Raw genomic sequence first — 18641 nt, forward strand, 5'->3', positions numbered from 1 at the left:
TCAGCTGGTCGTCCATGCAACTCAGGTGTTAGTGTGAGGGAAACCTTCGCTAACTATTTTCAGAGTCCCGAAGGTGCCGTGCCCTGGCAATACTTCTGTGTTGGTGTTGAGCAGCTGGACCCGCAGAGAGCCCAAGGAGAAAGTCCCACACCAACTTCATAGGAATTCAAGTCCCAGCAGCGATGAACATGTTGGCGCCATTTTTTGCCATGGTCGACAAATCAAAGAAGCAGACTACATCATAGTTAAAAGTTCAAATATTTATTTGTAGTAACTGTCAAAATTGAAAAACTTTTCTAATAAAATTTAGAATAGAATGATTTGTTGTTTTTTTTTTTTGTTATTAACAAAATTCCACACGGAAACACTGTAAACATCCCCAAAATGGGATTATAAACCTGTGGATGTCCAAGTCCACTCATTAATTGCCGCCAGGAGGGCATGCTTCCAGCTTTCATTAGTATTGCGCAAGGCCCTTTCCTCGTCACCACTGACGGTGAGTCATTCGGCACTTGCGCAACACTAATCAGAGCTGGAAACATGCCCTCTTGGCGGAAACTGAGGAGTGGACTTGGACATCATGGCGTTCTCAAAATGAAAAGCCTCTAAACATCACAAACTTTTTATTAAAAAAAATTTAACTAACATGTTGATGTCTAAGTCCACTCATTAATTGCCGCCAGGAGGGCATGCTTCCAGCTTTCATTAGTATTGCGCAAGGCCCTTTCCTCGTCACCACTGACGGTGAGTCATTCGGCACTTGCGCAACACTAATCAGAGCTGGAAACATGCCCTCTTGGCGGAAACTGAGGAGTGGACTTGGACATCATGGCGTTCTCAAAATGAAAAGCCTCTAAACATCACAAACTTTTTATTAAAAAAAATTTAACTAACATGTTGATGTCTAAGTCCACTCATTAATTGCCGCCAGGAGGGCATGCTTCCAGCTTTCATTAGTATTGCGCAAGGCCCTTTCCTCGTCACCACTGACGGTGAGTCATTCGGCACTTGCGCAACACTAATCAGAGCTGGAAACATGCCCTCTTGGCGGAAACTGAGGAGTGGACTTGGACATCATGGCGTTTTAAACATGAAAAGCAACATTATGCCTACTGGTCCTCATATAGGCTTTGTGAATATGAGTAGTAGCTCCAGTCTGGATAACATCCCCAAAATGGGATTATAAACCTGTGGATGTCCAAGTCCACTCATTAATTGCCGCCAGGAGGGCATGCTTCCAGCTTTCATTAGTATTGCGCAAGGCCCTTTCCTCGTCACCACTGACGGTGAGTCATTCGGCACTTGCGCAACACTTATCAGAGCTGGAAACATGCCCTCTTGGCGGAAACTGAGGAGTGGACTTGGACATCATGGCGTTTTAAACATGAAAAGCAACATTATGCCTACTGGTCCTCATATAGGCTTTGTGAATATGAGTAGTAGCTCCAGTCTGGATGGTGTTCTTCAGACTGGGCTACTACTCTGGATGTTGGTGCACCTGCAGCAGCACTTGGAGCAGATGGCAGAGGTCTATTGAATGCTGCTGCAGGTGCAAGAGGAGTCGGCGTCGGTGGATGCCAGATGTGGTTTAGTGAACAAACCATTTCTTCAAAGGTTGGATTTATATGCGGATACTTCTTAAAACATGTCACCGCCATTGAAATATACGTCATGCAGGAGTCCTGGACCTCGGGGGACAGAGTACGCATTCTGGAAGCTAGAGTGGTTCCATATGCTGAGAATTGATCCTCTTCAGGTTGGCGATCAATTAGAGAAATTGCCCTTGCCAAGGCAGCCGTCTCCTCATCCTCCTTTGAAGAGCCTCTTTTCCTCTTCCTCTGTGTTGAGGCTGGAGGTGGAGGTGGTGTTGGTGGCGGTGGTGGCGGCGGCGATGCCAATGAACTAGTCTCGGAGAGGGGCAGATCATCATTTTGGGTAGAAGGGTCAGGCCTTGGCTCATTTGGAAGAGAGCTGGTAGCAGGCTGTGAAGCATGTTCATACACTGGAGTTGTTGCTGTGGCCGGGATTTCGGTCATCGGCTGGACATTGCCTATGGTTCTGTAAAGAGAAACATCAAAACAATAGTTTTAATACATTTTATTTTCTATTCAAAATTAAAGACGTTACTGATACTTACGGTCGGTAATGTAGACTGCCGCTTAAAAATTGGAGTTCCTGTTCAAAACGCCCTTGAGAAGCAGGTGCCGCAGAGCCACTTGGTGCTTCTGACCGTGACCGTGTAAATCTGTCCCTCACCGACCTCCAGCGGGTTCTCAAGGCTGAAACTAAAAAGTGAAAAATTGAACCTATTAATATACTATTCAACTACATACAGACAAGAAATTCAAAAATACTCCTCCAAAATGGAAAATATTTACCAATTTCTTTTTGCCGCTCCTTTGTGTATGACTCGTACAGGGGATAGAGGGTGACACAGACCTTGTGCCAGGAAGCAGTTTTTGTATATTTGTTGGAAAACTCCCGGCACCCCTTATCCCAAAGACATGGGAAGTTTTGAACCTAAAAAAGGTAAAACATTAACTACTAGTTATACACACAAAATTTGACAAACTTGATAGAGGCAGAAAAAGTAACACAGGCTGCTGAGGAATGACAACCCCAACTGCTTGTTATTACCTTCACACGCATACGGGACACACACGCACAGGGGACACACACGCACAGGGGACAGAAAATCCGGTGAAGAGCGTTTTTTTAATAAATATTTTGCTAGGTTTAAAACTAAATTGGAAATAAATAGGGATTCAACGCAGGGCGCAGAGAACGCAGCAAGTTGCGTATCTAAGTGCCACGTATCACGTATTTCGGTGCCACGTGCCAAGTATTTAAGTGCCACGTATTTAAGTGCCACGTATGTAAGTGCCACGTATGTAAGTGCCACGTGCCACGTATGTAAGTGCCACGTATGTAAGTGCCACGTATGTAAGTGCCACGTGCCACGTATGTAAGTGCCACGTATGTAAGTGCCACGTGCCACGTATGTAAGTGCCACGTATGTAAGTGCCACGTATGTAAGTGCCACGTATGTAAGTGCCACGTATGTAAGTGCCACGTATGTAAGTGCCACGTATGTAAGTGCCACGTGCCACGTATGTAAGTGCCACGTATGTAAGTGCCACGTATGTAAGTGCCACGTATGTAAGTGCCACGTGCCACGTATGTAAGTGCCACGTATGTAAGTGCCACGTATGCAAGTGCCACGTATGTAAGTGCCACGTGCCACGTATGTAAGTGCCACGTATGTAAGTGCCACGTATGTAAGTGCCACGTGCCACGTATGTAAGTGCCACGTATGTAAGTGCCACGTATGTAAGTGCCACGTATGTAAGTGCCACGTATGTAAGTGCCACGTATGTAAGTGCCACGTATGTAAGTGCCACGTGCCACGTATATAAGTGCCACGTATGTAAGTGCCACGTATGTAAGTGCCACGTGCCACGTATGTAAGTGCCACGTGCCACGTATGTAAGTGCCACGTATGTAAGTGCCACGTATGTAAGTGCCACGTGCCACGTATGTAAGTGCCACGTATGTAAGTGCCACGTGCCACGTATGTAAGTGCCACGTATGTAAGTGCCACGTGCCACGTATGTAAGTGCCACGTATGTAAGTGCCACGTGCCACGTATGTAAGTGCCACGTATGTAAGTGCCACGTGCCACGTATGTAAGTGCCACGTGCCACGTATGTAAGTGCCACGTATGTAAGTGCCACGTGCCACGTATGTAAGTGCCACGTATGTAAGTGCCACGTGCCACGTATATAAGTGCCACGTATGTAAGTGCCACGTGCCACGTATTTAAGGACAATGGCTCCTGCAGTGCATCACTGAGGTTACTATAGTTCACTGGTCTCACTTTATGGCAAAAAGCTGCGTGGGAACTTTCTCATACAGCATGCCATAAAGTGAAACTAGGGACTATTTTCTCACAGGGGCGTAGGAATACATTGTGGGGAATACATTGTGGAAGGATACCTTCCTCCCCTCATTGTCTTCCTGGTGCCCCTGGAGAGTGGTTGCATCAGCAGATGCTCCTGTTCTCCACGGGAGATCGTCGTGGGACACTCGTTTTAATTGGATTTCTGCGGATCAGGGAGTATATTGGTTGTTTATTATTTTAATATTTTTTATGACACTGGCTTCGGGGATCAAAGTGACAAGTGATGGTGAGTATGTAATGTATGTTATATGTACTGTATGTCTGTATGTATGTACTGTATGTCTGTATGTCTGTATGCGCATGTCGTCGCATGGCGCCGCATGGCGCATGTCGTACGCCGTCGCATGGCGCATGCAGTCGCATGGCGCATGCCGTTGCGTGGCGCATGTCGTCGCATGGCGCATGACGTCGCATGTCGTTGCATGGCGCATGCAGTCGCGTGGCGCATGCCGTTGCGTGGCGCATGTCGTCGCATGGCGCATGTCGTCGTACGCCGTCGCATGGCGCATGCAGTCGCGTGGCGCATGCAGTCGCGTGGCGCATGCCGTTGCGTGGCGCATGTCGGCGCATGGCGCATGTCGTCGCATGGCGCATGTCGTCGTACGCCGTCGCATGGCGCATGCAGTCGCGTGGCGCATGTCGGCGCATGTTCTGTATGTGTGTATGTACTGTATATGTGTGTGTGTTTTTTTTTTTTTTTTGTTTGTTTTTGTTTTTTTTTTACATTCAACACATTAGCCGGATGATGGGACTACTACTGTCCCATCATTGGCTACTGTGTCACTGACTGTCACTGTAGCAGGCAGAGCCCGATGGGACTTGTAGTCCCATCGGACAATGCCTGCACACAGAGACACACACACACACACACCAAAGACCACCCCACCCCCCGCAGCAGACCCAGCACATACCCATACATACACACGGGGGGCGGGGGCGGGGGGGACACGGCACACACACAGGGCGCACACGGCACACACACAGTGGGGGGACACACGGGGGATACTTACCGTCTCGATCAGCAGCCCCACGTTTATGGTCATTCTGTTGAATGACTCCATGCTGCTTCACTGGGGGGGCGGGGGCTTCCCTCTTCCTGTCCGACGTCACGTCCGGTCCTGGGTGTCAGCCCCTCCGTACAAAGACGCCGACACCCAGGACAAAGGCGCTGTGTGTGGACGGTAAGATGGGGCCCTATGGGGACACGCAGACACGCCGCTGCGTAAAGAATTGACATGTCAATTCTTTTTACGCCGGCGTGTTTGCAGACAAAAGCGCCGCGTTTTTTTGCGGTGTGTCTGAACGGCAAAGTGAATTTCTCATTCACTTTGCCGGCAGACGAAAATGACATTGCGCATTTTTGAAAAGCGCCCGCAAAATAGCGCTCAAAAATGCGCTATGTCTGAAAGTAGCCTTACTCTTTCTCTCTTGCTTCAGATTTTCTGCTGCAATGGCCAGAAAACAGTATGATTTATCTAAACCCCTTCATTTAGAAGAAATGAAGATTTTTTTGTTAGAAGATGATGAGGAAGAACCAGCAGTAACTGAGGATTTAGAGGAATCTAGTGACATTTCATCTGAAGATGAGGTAGCAGAATGTAACACTGATTCTGGAACAGAGCAGGATGGTGATGACACTGATACAGAGGAAACAGACACAGATCTAGGTTATTATTTGGGCAAAGATAAAAATACAAAGTGGAACAAAAAGGCACCCAAGAACAAACAGGGCAGAGAATCCCACAATATTATTCCACACCTTCCTGGAGTTATTGGAAGTGCTAGAAAAGCTAAAACTGCAGTGGAATGTTGGAGTAATCTAATTACAGATAGCATGTTGGAAACTATTGTTCGGTTCACTAAGGGTACCGTCACACATTGAAATTTCCATCGCTACGACGTTACGATTCGTGACGTTCTAGCGATATCGTTACGATATCGCAGTGTCTGACACGCAGCAGCGATCAGGGATCCTGCTGAGAATCGTACGTCGTAGCAGATCGTATGGAACTTTCTTTCGTCGCTTGATCACCCGCTGACATCGCTGGATCGTTGTGTGTGACAGCGATCCAGCGATGTCTTCGCTTGTAACCAGGGTAAACATCGGGTAACTAAGCGCAGGGCCGCGCTTAGTAACCCGATGTTTACCCTGGTTACCAGCGTAAACGTAAAAAAACAAACAGTACATACTCACCCGTCGGTGTCCTTCAGGTCCCTTGCCGTCTGCTTCCTGCTCTGAGTGCCGGCCGGAAAGTGAGAGCAGATCACAGCGGTGCTGCGATCTGCTCTCACTGTACGGCTGCACTCAGAGCAGGAAGCAGACGGCAAGGGACCTGAAGGACACCGACGGGTGAGTATGTACTGTTTGTTTTTTTACGTTTACGCTGGTAACCAGGGTAAACATCGGGTTACTAAGCGCGGCCCTGCGCTTAGTTACCCGATGTTTACCCTGGTTACCCGGGGACTTCGGCATCGCTCCAGCGCCGTGATTGCAACGTGTGACCGCAGTCTACGACGCTGGAGCGATATTCATACGATCGCTGCGACGTCACGGATCGTGCCGTCGCAGCGATGAAAATTTCAATGTGTGACGGTACCCTAACCAGTATATTGACACAATCCAAAGAGCAATTCTCCAGAGAGCGGGACATCAAAAACACTGATGTGCTTGAACTCAAGGCATTTATTGGCTTGTTATACCTAGCTGGTGCTTTCACAGCAAATAGGCAAAGTGTGGCGGAGCTGTGGGGGACAGACGGTGATGGCATCGAAAAATTCAGCCTTGTGATGAATCTGAAATGATTCAAAGTCCTGATCCGTTGCCTCCGTTTCGATGATCGAAGTACCCGGACAGAACGAAAAGGTTATGACCGGCTTGCACCAATTCGGGACATATTTCAACAATTTATTATGAATTGTCAAAAAAGCTATTGCCCGGGGCAAAACCTCACTATTGATGAGATGCTTCCAGGTTTCCGTGGAAGATGTGGTTTTCGGCAATATATACCATCGAAGCCAAACAAATATGGAATTAAAATTTTTGCCATGGTTGATGCAAGGATGATGTACACTATGAACATGGAAGTTTATTGTGGAAGACAGCCACCAGGTCCTTTCAATGTGAGCAAGAAGCCTAGTGATGTGGTAAAGAGAATTGCTGAGCCAATGTTTGGATCTGGTCAAAATATCACTGCTGACAACTGGTTTACTGACTTTGATCTGATTGATTTTTTAAAAACGAAAAAGCTGTCATATGTGGGAACTGTTAGAAAAAAACAAAAGGCAGTTGCCGCCAGATTTTCTATATACAAAAGGCAAACAACAGTATAGCACTATGTTTGGGTTCAGTAATGGAAAGATTTTAGTTTCTTACATCCCACGCGAGAGGAAAAATGTGATTTTGGTCTCTTCATTACATAATGATTACACCATTGATCCAGAGTCTGGGGAGCTAAGGAAACCAGGAATCATAACTTTTTATAATTTGACCAAAAGCGGCGTTGACACTGCTGACCAAATGTGTGGCAATTTCAATGTAAGTCGAAATACCAAACGCTGGCCGATGGTAATCTTCTTTACAATGCTGAATGTGGGTGGCATCAACTCACAAGTAATTTACCTCGGTAATGAACTTAAACAAATGCGCAGAAGAATGTACCTAAAACAATTGGCTAATGAACTGGTGAGTGGAGAGCTAAGCCTAAGAAGTACAAAGACGGTTGGAATGCCCCTTGCCCTGCAACACCGGTTGAAGAGATATCGTCCCAAGGACGTTCCAGAACAAACACCGACTCTACCACCTTCTAAAAGACGCAGTTGTACTACCTGCTCATTTGTATCTGGTTTCAGAAGGCTTTCTAAATATGACTGCAAAATATGTAAAGAATCAATCTGCCTTTCCCATGCAACTTTCGTCTGCCAGCCTTGCTTTTCTAAGTGTACCTGTGCTGCTTCTGCTGCAATTGAAACCACTGAAGATGAGTAGAAAATAATTAAGTAACATCTAAGTGCAATATCCTTTAAGTTTTTTTCCATAATTTTATATTTAAGCAATAGTTAAGTAAAGATAACTGGAGCCTATTTGGCGTTACTACCGAAAAGTGGTACTTTTACTTTTAATAAGTTTATGGTTAATAAATGGGTTTTTTTGCATCTGATTTGGTGTAATCTCTTTTAATACATTCCTATGAAGGTCACTGACTACTTCTATAGTCCTGAAATTGAAATATGTAGCTACTATCGGTGGTTTTCTGACCTGTGCTTGTCAGGCACATTGCGCCTGAACTGACGAGAATCTATATTGCGCCTGACGGAGGGTTAAGAATGTAGGCAGATTCTCCTTCATCCTGGGAGGGTCACTGAGAGGCTAGTAGTTGCATCTAATATATGTAACTTTTCCCCTAAGATGTTGCTTTGGTAAGAGTCAGGTGACCATCCTGAGCTGGATCTCTCCATGTATAGAGAAAGACATGCTGCAGTTGTAAAAGCCATTTAATCTGCCACCTCAAAATCATCTTTGCTTCTGACCTGCATTGACCTGCTGACACAGAGCATAATGAGACCAGCGGCGCTCCGATCCGATGTACAGTAAGGGTGCTACGGCCCCTGGAACGGAGCGCGTGCTGGGCTGTCATAGCGCTGGGACTAGTCCCATGATGCAGCTCCTCCATTGAACTCAATGGAGGAAACCATGTGACCGGACTAAACCCGACTCTGACAGGCAGCGTGCGCTCCGTTCCAGGGGCCGTAGCACCCTTACTGTACATCGGATCGGAGCGCCGCTGGTCTCACTATGCTCTGCGTCATCAGGCAAATACAGGCCTGCTGAGCACAGCACAGTGATCACAGCCACGCTCTGATCCAATGAGCTGTGCTACGGCCCCTGGAATGGAGCACATGCTGGCTGTCAGAGCCGAGATTAGTCCCGGTCACGGGGTCACCTTCCATTGACTTGAATGGGGGAGCTACGTCACAGGACTAGTGTCAGCGCTGTGACAGCCCAGCACGCGCTCCGTTTCGGGTGCCGTATTGCCCGAACGGCTCATTGGATCGGAGCGCGGCTGGGATCACTGTGCTGCTGTGCTGTGCGGCAGCAGGTCAATGCAGGCCTGCTGAGCACAACACATGTGATTTGGCACTGGCAGTCCCTTTAACAAAAAAGAAATTATATTCATTTTTTTTTTTGTGTGTGTGTTTTTTTTTTTTTTTTGGTGTGTATGTGGGAAAAAGATGAGGGTAATGTATACAGTCATGGCCAAAAGTTTTGAGAATGACACCAAAATTATATTTTCACATGATCTGCTGGCCTCTGGTTTTTATTAGTGTTTGTCTGATGTTTATATCACATACAGAAATATAATTGCAATCATATTATGAGTACCAATAGGTTATATTGACAGTTAGGCTGGAGTCACACTCAGCGTAAGACAATACGGAACGTATTATACGTCCATAATACGGCCATAATACAGAGAAATGTTCCCATAGTGATCCGTAGTCAGGGTGTGTCAGCGTATTTTGCGCATGGCATCCTCCGTATGTAATCCGTATGGCATCTGTACTGCGATTTTTTCTCACAGTCTTGCAAAACCGACATCTAATGGATTTATGTGCTCAAATGTTCGGTAAATCATAGATACAGTATATATATATATATATATATATATATATATCATTGAGACACATATATATGTATATATATATATATTCTGTATTTATATTTACTTCAGCGCGATATCTGTGAAAAGCCGGTAATTCAATTGCCGGCTTTTTATTTCTCCTGCACAAACCCGACAGGATATGAGACATGATTACATATAGTAAACCATCTCATATCCCCATTTTTTTTGCATATTCCACATTACTAATGTTAGTAGTGTGTATGTGCAAAATTTCAGCGCTGTAGCTGCTAAAATAAAGGGTTAAATGGCGGAAAAAATTGGCGTGGGCTCCTGCGCAATTTTCTCCGCCAGAATGGTAAAGCCAGTGACTGAGGGCAGATATTAATAGCCAGGAGAGGGTCCATGGTTATTGGCCCCCCTGGCTACAAACATCTGCCCCCAGCCACCCCAGAAAAGGCACATCTGGAAGATGCGCCAATTCTGGCACTTGGCCACTCTCTTCCCACTCCCTGTAGCGGTGGGATATGGGGTAATGAAGGGTTAATGCCACCTTGCTATTGTAAGGTGACATTAAAACAGATTAATAATGGAGAGGCGTCAATTATGACACCTATCCATTATTAATCCAATTGTTGGAAAGTGTTAAAACACACACACACACATGATTTAAAATTATTTTAATGAAATAAACACAGCGGTTGTTTTAATATTTTATTGCTCTCTCAATCCGTTAGGAACCCCTCGCTTGGCAAAACAATAAACACACAATATACATACCCTCCGATGAAACGACCTACATTTCCTTCAGTCGCGGTGATGCGCCCCCTGGTGGATGTCCTCATATGACCTGGAGCGTGGGAAAAAGTTCCCAGGCTGCAGTTCATGAGGACATCCAGCAGGGGGCGCCTCACCACGACTGAAGGTAACTATAGGTCAATGACCTACATTTCCTTCATTCTCCGGGGAATTACAAGCACGAGCACACCGCTGCATTAGCAGGGCTCCTGCTTGTAAATTATTTTAACCCCTTCAGATGGATTACTTCATGGGACGAGACAGTTCATCGGAGGGTATGTATCTTGTGTGTTTATTGTTTTGCCAAGTGAGGGTGTTCCCAATGGATTGAGAGAGCAATAAAATATTAAAACAACCGCTGTGTTTATTTCATTAAAATACTTTGTAATCGTGTGTGTGTGTGTGTTTTTTAACCCTTTCCTACAATTGAATTAATAATGGATAGGTGTCATAATTGACGCCTCTCCATTATTAATCTGGCTTAATGTCACCTTAAAATAGCAAGGTGGCATTAACTCTTCATTACCCCATATCCCACCGCTACAGGGAGTGGGAAGAGAGTGGCCAAGTGCCAGAATAGGCGCATCTTCCAGATGTGCCTTTTCTGGGGTGGCTGGGGGCAGATGTTTTTAGCCACTGGGGGGCCAATAACCATGGACCCTCTCCTGGCTATTAATATCTGCCCTCAGTCACTGGCTTTACCACTCTGGCAGAGAAAATTGCGCGGGAGCCCACGCCAATTTTTTCCACCATTTAACCCTTTATTTTAGCAGCTACAGCGCTGAAATTTTGCACATACACACTACTAACATTAGTAGTGTGGAATATGCAAAAAAAAAGGGGATATGAGATGGTTTACTGTATGTAAACCATGTCTCATATCCTGTCGGGTTTGTGCAGGAGAAATGAAAAGCCGGCAATTGAATTACCGACTTTTCACTAACACCGCTGCTTATTTCTCGCCATGCACACGCATGGTCCGTGTGGAATCCGTATTTTTCTCGCCCCCATAGACTTTCATTGGTGATTTTTTTGCACAATACGCTGACAAACTCAGCATGCTGCGATTTTGTACGGCCGTAGAAAGCCGTATATTACGGATCCGTAATATACGGCTGATAGGAGCAGCCCCATTGAGAATAATTGTGCCGTATGTAATGCGAGTTTTACGGACGTAGTTTCTGCGCTCTTACGTCCGTAAAACTCGCATGTGTGACGCCGGCCTTAGAATGAGTTAATGCAGCAAGTCAATATTTGCAGTGTTGCCCCTTCTTCTTCAAGACCTCTGAAATTCTCTCTGGCATGCTCTCAATCAACTTTTGGACCAAATCCTGACTGATAGCAGTCCATTCTTGCAAAATCAATGCTTGCATTTTGCCAGAATTTGTTGGTTTTTGTTTGTCCACCCGTCTCTTGACGATTGACCACAAGTTCTCAATGGGATTAAGATCTGGGGAGTTTCCAGGCCATGGACCCAAAATCTCTATGTTTTGTTCCATAAGCCATTTAGTTATCACCTTTGCTTTATGGCAAGGTGCTCCATCATGCTGGAAAAGGCATTGTTGGGCGCCAAACTGCTCTTGGACGGTTGGGAGAAGTAGCTCTTGGAGGACATTCTGGTACCATTCTTTATTCATGGCTGTGTTTTTAGGCAAGACTGTGAGTGAGCCGATTCCCTTGGCTGAGAAGCAACCCCACACATGAATGGTTTCAGGATGCTTTACAGTTGGCATGAGACAAGACTGGTGGTAGCGCTCACCTCTTCTTCTCCGAATAAGCTGTTTTCCAGATGTCCCAAACAATCGAAAAGGGGATTCATCAGAGAAAATGACTTTGCCCCAGTCCTCAGCAGTCCACTCCCTGTACCTTTTGCAGAATATCAGTCGGTCCCTGATGTTTTTTCTGGAGAGAAGTGGCTTCTTTGTTGCCCTCCTTGAAACCAGCAGCCCTTGCTCAAAGAGTCTCCACCTCACAGTGCGTGCAGAAGCACTCACACCAGCCTGCTGCCATTCCTGAGCAAGCTCGGCACTGCTGGGAGTCCGATCCCGCAGCTGAAACAGTTTTAAGATACCGTCCTGGCGCTTGCTGGTCTTTCTTGGGCGCCCTGGAGCCTTTTTGACAACAATGGAAGCTCTCTCCTTGAAGTTCTTGATGATGTGATAGATTGTTGACTGCGATACTTTTCCCTGTTAGGCCATTTTTGTGCAGTGCAATGATGGCTGCACGTGTTTCTTTAGAGATAACCATGGTTAACTGAAGAGAAACAATGATACCAAGAACCAGCCTCCTTTTAAAGTGTCCAGTGATGTCATTCTTACTTAATCATGACTGATTGATCGCCAGCCCTGTCCTCATCAACACCCACACCTGTGTTAATGGATCAAGCACTAAAACGATGTTAGCTGCTCCTTTTAAGGCAGGACTGCAATGATGTTGAAATGTGTTTTGGGGGTTAAAGTTCATTTTCTGGGCAAATATTGACTTTGCAAGTACAGTAATTGCTGTTAAGCTGATCACTCTGACATTCAGGAGTATAGGCAAATTGCCATTAGAAAAAATGAAGCAGTAGACTTTGGAAAAATTACTATTTGTCTCATTCTCCATAGTTTTGGCCATGACTGTACAGCACTTTGCCAGCCAATTTACTGCTTTATCCAAGCATCCAGGCGGCTGCCCAGGGCTCCCCTTTTAGACACAAAAAAGGGACAAAAGCGGACAGTAGAACATAAAAGAGAAGTAGGATGACACAAAAGGAGGATACTCAGAGGGACAGAAGGATACAAGAGGGACAGGAAGACCCAAAGCGGGACAGCAGGATACAAAGGGGGGGCATTTTATTCAGTTGTTTGAGTTATCCCAGTTTTTCACAAATCCAAGCACCCTCTGCTCCCGTTTAGCTTGGATAAAAGAGACTCTACTGGATATTTTTATCAGGTAAAGGATAAATATGGGAGTTGGGATTTGAAGCCATGTTATCCAAATCATAATCCCCATATAAATGAATATTGATAATAATCAATAATATAATCATCCACATCTAATGATCATATCACATTACATTTTATGTGAAATTAGTGGGGTAAGGTGTTTGTTGGTTGACAGCACACGCTATGCACAATTGAGCAGCTAAGTATTAAATTTCACAAGGAAAACACTGGCTATTTTCAACTCGACGCTTTAAAGAGGACCTGTCATCACATTCAATGCCACCAAGCCGCAGCTATGGTGGCAGAGTTGACAGGTCCAGCTGTGTGGAGAGACCTTTGTCCACCTCCCTGGGTGCCGCCTGATTGAAATACTAAACTTTATTGCCCCCTTGACGCGCGTAACGGGAATCAAGAAGTGGTCCTGTTGGTGTTTTGGAGTGTGAACCAATCAGTGCTTGAGCCCTGCGCTGTGCCGTGTCATCAGTCGCTGGGCAGTAAAAAAATTCCTGCCCAGCAACTGATGACGCAGTGCATTGTAGATAGCGCAGATTTGTTCACACTCCATCGGACCGATACAGACACTTCATGCTTCCAGTGGTGCCCGTCGAGAGGAATAAAGTTTAATATTTTAGTGCGGAGGCACCAGGGAGGCGGATAGAGGGCTGTCCACACTGCTGGACCTGTCAGCTATACCACCATAGCTGCGGCTTGGTGGCATTGAATGTGATGACAGGTCAGCTTTAAGCCTTCTTTTCAGTACTGAAGATAAGCAGTTAAAAGTCTCTTAAATCAGCCTTTATTTACTTATTTCAGCAACCTTGACGTCCAACCACAAAATATATCAATAAAGTCACAAAAGCTATTTTCAAGTCAATGCTTCAGACAGTTTTCACGATCTTGAACAAAAAAAAAAAAAAAAAAAGCAAAAACTTTGTTAAACCCGTCTTTCCAGGCCTGTTTCAGCATCTTCGAGCGTATAAACACTGCATATGTCCAGGAAATCAATGCAGATATTTTCAAATTAATAGTTCAAACTGTTATCGCTATATTAATGAAAAGCCGTCATATAGAGACAATAAACAGCCTATACTGACTTATTACAGCGCTATTGAATGCAGAATTACCAAGCTGTAAAAGCAAATTACTTAGCCTATTTGACGCTGTAATATAAATGTACATATAGGCATTCATTTATTATGGAGCTTAGGTGCCCACAAGTTTTTAAAGATATTTTTTCAAACAAAGCTGCAAAATTATTTGGCCTCTGTAAATATAATATTTCACATTGAATTACCATGGAGGTGAATAATTCTATTCATATTTTTATGGGAAATTCATCAAATGTGGTACTGGGCATGACTATTTGGGATAAATATATATGTTCTTAAAATAATGATAAAATATGTTCCTGGGCATGTGTATTTGTGATATTTCACCCATAATCCCCATACAGAACAATAGATATACCCATATTCCTATCAGAAGTAGATGAAGTATGTTCCTGGGCATGTGTATTTGTGATATTTCACCCATAATCCTTATACAGATCAATAGATATACCCATATTCCTATCAGAAGTAGATGAAATATGTTCCTGGGCATGTGTATGTGTGATATTTCACCCATAATCCCCATACAGAACAATAGATATACCCATATTGCTATCAGAAGTAGATGAAGTATGTTCCTGGGCATGTGTATGTGTGATATTTCACCCATAATCCCCATACAGAACAATAGTTATACCCATATTCCTATCAGAAGTAGATGAAGTATGTTCCTGGGCATGTGTATGTGTGATATTTCACCCATAATCCCCATACAGAACAATAGATATACCCATATTCCTATCAGAAGTAGATGAAGTATGTTCCTGGGCATGTGTATTTGTGATATTTCATCCATAATCCCCATACAGAACAATAGATATACCCATATTCCTATCAGAAGTAGATGAAGTATGTTCCTGGGCATGTGTATGTGTGATATTTCACCCATAATCCCCATACAGAACAATAGTTATACCCATATTCCTATCAGAAGTAGATGAAGTATGTTCCTGGGCATGTGTATTTGGGATATTTCACCCATAATCCCCATACAGAACAATAGATATACCCATATTCCTATCAGAAGTAGATGAAGTATGTTCCTGGGCATGTGTATTTGTGATATTTCACCCATAATCCCCATACAGAACAATAGATATACCCATATTCCTATCAGAAGTAGATGCAGTATGTTCCTGGGCATGTGTATGTGTGATATTTCACCCATAATCCCCATACAGAACAATAGTTATACCCATATTCCTATCAGAAGTAGATGCAGTATGTTCCTGGGCATGTGTATGTGTGATATTTCACCCATAATCCCCATACAGAACAATAGATATACCCATATTCCTATCAGAAGTAGATGAAGTATGTTCCTGGGCATGTGTATGTGTGATATTTCACCCATAATCCCCATACAGAACAATAGATATACCCATATTCCTATCAGAAGTAGATGAAGTATGTTCCTGGGCATGTGTATTTGTGATATTTCACCCATAATCCCCATACAGAACAATAGTTATACCCATATTCCTATCAGAAGTAGATGAAGTATGTTCCTGGGCATGTGTATTTGTGATATTTCACCCATAATCCCCATACAGAACAATAGATATACCCATATTCCTATCAGAAGTAGATGAAGTATGTTCCTGGGCATGTGTATGTGTGATATTTCACCCATAATCCCCATACAGAACAATAGATATACCCATATTCCTATCAGAAGTAGATGAAGTATGTTCCTGGGCATGTGTATTTGTGATATTTCACCCATAATCCCCATACAGAACAATAGTTATACCCATATTCCTATCAGAAGTAGATGAAGTATGTTCCTGGGCATGTGTATGTGTGATATTTCACCCATAATCCCCATACAGAACAATAGATATACCCATATTCCTATCAGAAGTAGATGAAGTATGTTCCTGGGCATGTGTATTTGTGATATTTCACCCATAATCCCCATACAGAACAATAGATATACCCATATTCCTATCAGAAGTAGATGAAGTATGTTCCTGGGCATGTGTATGTGTGATATTTCACCCATAATCCCCATACAGAACAATAGATATACCCATATTCCTATCAGAAGTAGATGAAGTATGTTCCTGGGCATGTGTATGTGTGATATTTCACCCATAATCCCCATACAGAACAATAGATATACCCATATTCCTATCAGAAGTAGATGAAGTATGTTCCTGGGCATGTGTATGTGTGATATTTCACCCATAATCCCCATACAGAACAATAGTTATACCCATATTCCTATCAGAAGTAGATGAAGTATGTTCCTGGGCATGTGTATGTGTGATATTTCACCCATAATCCCCATAGAGAACAATAGATATACCCATATTCCTATCAGAAGTAGATGAAGTATGTTCCCGGGCATGTGTATGTGTGATATTTCACCCATAATCCCCATACAGAACAATAGTTATACCCATATTCCTATCAGAAGTAGATGCAGTATGTTCCTGGGCATGTGTATGTGTGATATTTCACCCATAATCCCCATACAGAACAATAGATATACCCATATTCCTATCAGAAGTAGATGAAGTATGTTCCTGGGCATGTGTATTTGGGATATTTCACCCATAATCCCCATACAGATCAATAGTTATACCCATATTCCTATGAGATGTTGATGAGATATATCACCAGGCGTGTGTAACCCGATATTCTACACATAATCCCATATAGTTACAATCTTTTTTCCCTGGTTCTATTATTACACTTTAATCCAGCCCTGTGGATGTTCTGATTCATTTAAGTATTTCCATTGAATTCCCTGCTTGCTATATTACAAGAAGTCATTTCCTGGTCTGCATTTGGAAAATGTGCTGCCATCTAGTGGTCAAGTCTAGTATTGCAGCCCATCATCCCATCATCCCATCATCCCAATATGCAGTTTAGTCCGTCCCGGTCACAGCAGTAGCAGACACCTGCAATTGGGGAGTGAGGCTTATGTTGATATTTTTACAGTTAGAAGCCTATGGGAAAAAAAGGCAAACCCATGTAAGAGCCATTAGACGTGAATAACACACATGGCTGCTTCCTCAGTGTGGTGCACAGTCTATGAACACCCTACGTGTGTGAAGAGACGTGGGGCGCACAGCACTCAGGCCATTACCTGCACAGGGCTCATGGACGCGGGCTCCAGCAGGAACTGTCACTTTAAGGTAACAAACTTGTGCTGCAACTCCAGGAGCGAGCACAGAGGAGTCCTGTCAGTTGCTCCGGAAATGCCCGGGAAAGCGCACGGCAGGCAGCAGCGCGGGGCTCACGTTCCCATTCAGGCAGCCGCCTGTCAGCTACTGGGGCCGACTCATGACTTCCTGGAGGAGGGTTCTGAGCAGAAAGCCCAACTGCCATCACTTCCTGCTGCACACAGCACAGGGCTGCCCGGTGCTCGCCCCCTAGTGGCACGGTGCAGTCAGCACAGTTACATGAGGCTGCCTGTTGTGTCAGGGGAGGAAGCGCTCTTCCCTAGCAGCCCCATGTAATGTAGGAGCCATGTCTCTGCCTCAGTGTACATGTGAGAGGGGTCCTGAGACTAGTTGCATGCAATCCCCCCTGTTTCTCCTCCTCAGCTGCAGTGCATGTCCTCTTCTTTCCGAGCTATATATAACATTATATCTGTCCTCTATGTGTTCAGGGTTTCCAGACTAATGTCTGCCGTTCTCTATGTAGCTGCAGATGGCTGAATCGTGACAGTGTTTGCGGTGTGTAAATCTCAGCCGCGCAGTCTTGTATCGGGAACACGGGAATCGCGACAGTGTGCACACTGCACGCTCGCAATTCGCCAAGCTGCGGTCTATAAATGTGATGGTAGGAATTGGTCTAGAGCAGTGTTTCCCAAACCCCGTCCTCACAGCCCCCCGACACATCCGGATTCCCTTAGTATTGCACCGTCCTCACAGCCCCCCGACACATCCGGATTCCCTTAGTATTGCACCGTCCTCACAGCCTCCCAACACATCCGGATTCCCTTAGCATTGCACCATCCTCACAGCCCCCCGACACATCCAGATTCCCTTAGTATTGCACCGTCCTCACAGCCCCCCAAAACATCCGGATTCCCTTAGCATTGCACCGTCCTCACAGCCCCCCGACACATCCGGATTCCCTTAGCATTGCACCGTCCTCACAGCCCCCCAAAACATCCGGATTCCCTTAGTATTGCACCGTCCTCACAGCCCCCCAACACATCCGGATTCCCTTAGCATTGCACCGTCCTCACAGCCTCCCAACACATCCGGAT

The 18641-nt window shown here is 44.8% G+C and overlaps 2 protein-coding genes across 2 annotated transcripts in view; both read right to left on the minus strand.

Annotated features, from left to right (window-relative positions):
* The window catches only part of RNF170 (ring finger protein 170), a 76830-nt gene extending 58949 nt beyond the window's left edge, over window positions 1-17881 (minus strand). Inside the window, exon 1 of the mRNA XM_077252148.1 lies at window positions 17511-17881. The gene's annotated coding sequence lies outside the window, so the exon portion shown is untranslated. The remainder of the gene's footprint in view (window positions 1-17510) is intronic.
* LOC143765452 (uncharacterized) lies at window positions 427-2517 on the minus strand. Its single transcript, XM_077252134.1, has 3 exons — window positions 2379-2517; window positions 2138-2285; window positions 427-2058 (listed from the first exon to the last, which is right to left on the minus strand). Exon 3 carries the CDS (start codon window positions 2034-2036, stop codon window positions 1404-1406), a length of 633 nt encoding a protein of 210 aa, XP_077108249.1. The 5' UTR covers window positions 2037-2058; window positions 2138-2285; window positions 2379-2517; the 3' UTR covers window positions 427-1403.
* Window positions 17882-18641: the final 760 nt, after the last annotated feature.

Source organism: Ranitomeya variabilis, chromosome 1 (genome assembly GCF_051348905.1).
Source record: "Ranitomeya variabilis isolate aRanVar5 chromosome 1, aRanVar5.hap1, whole genome shotgun sequence".
NCBI classification, from domain to species: domain Eukaryota; kingdom Metazoa; phylum Chordata; class Amphibia; order Anura; family Dendrobatidae; genus Ranitomeya; species Ranitomeya variabilis.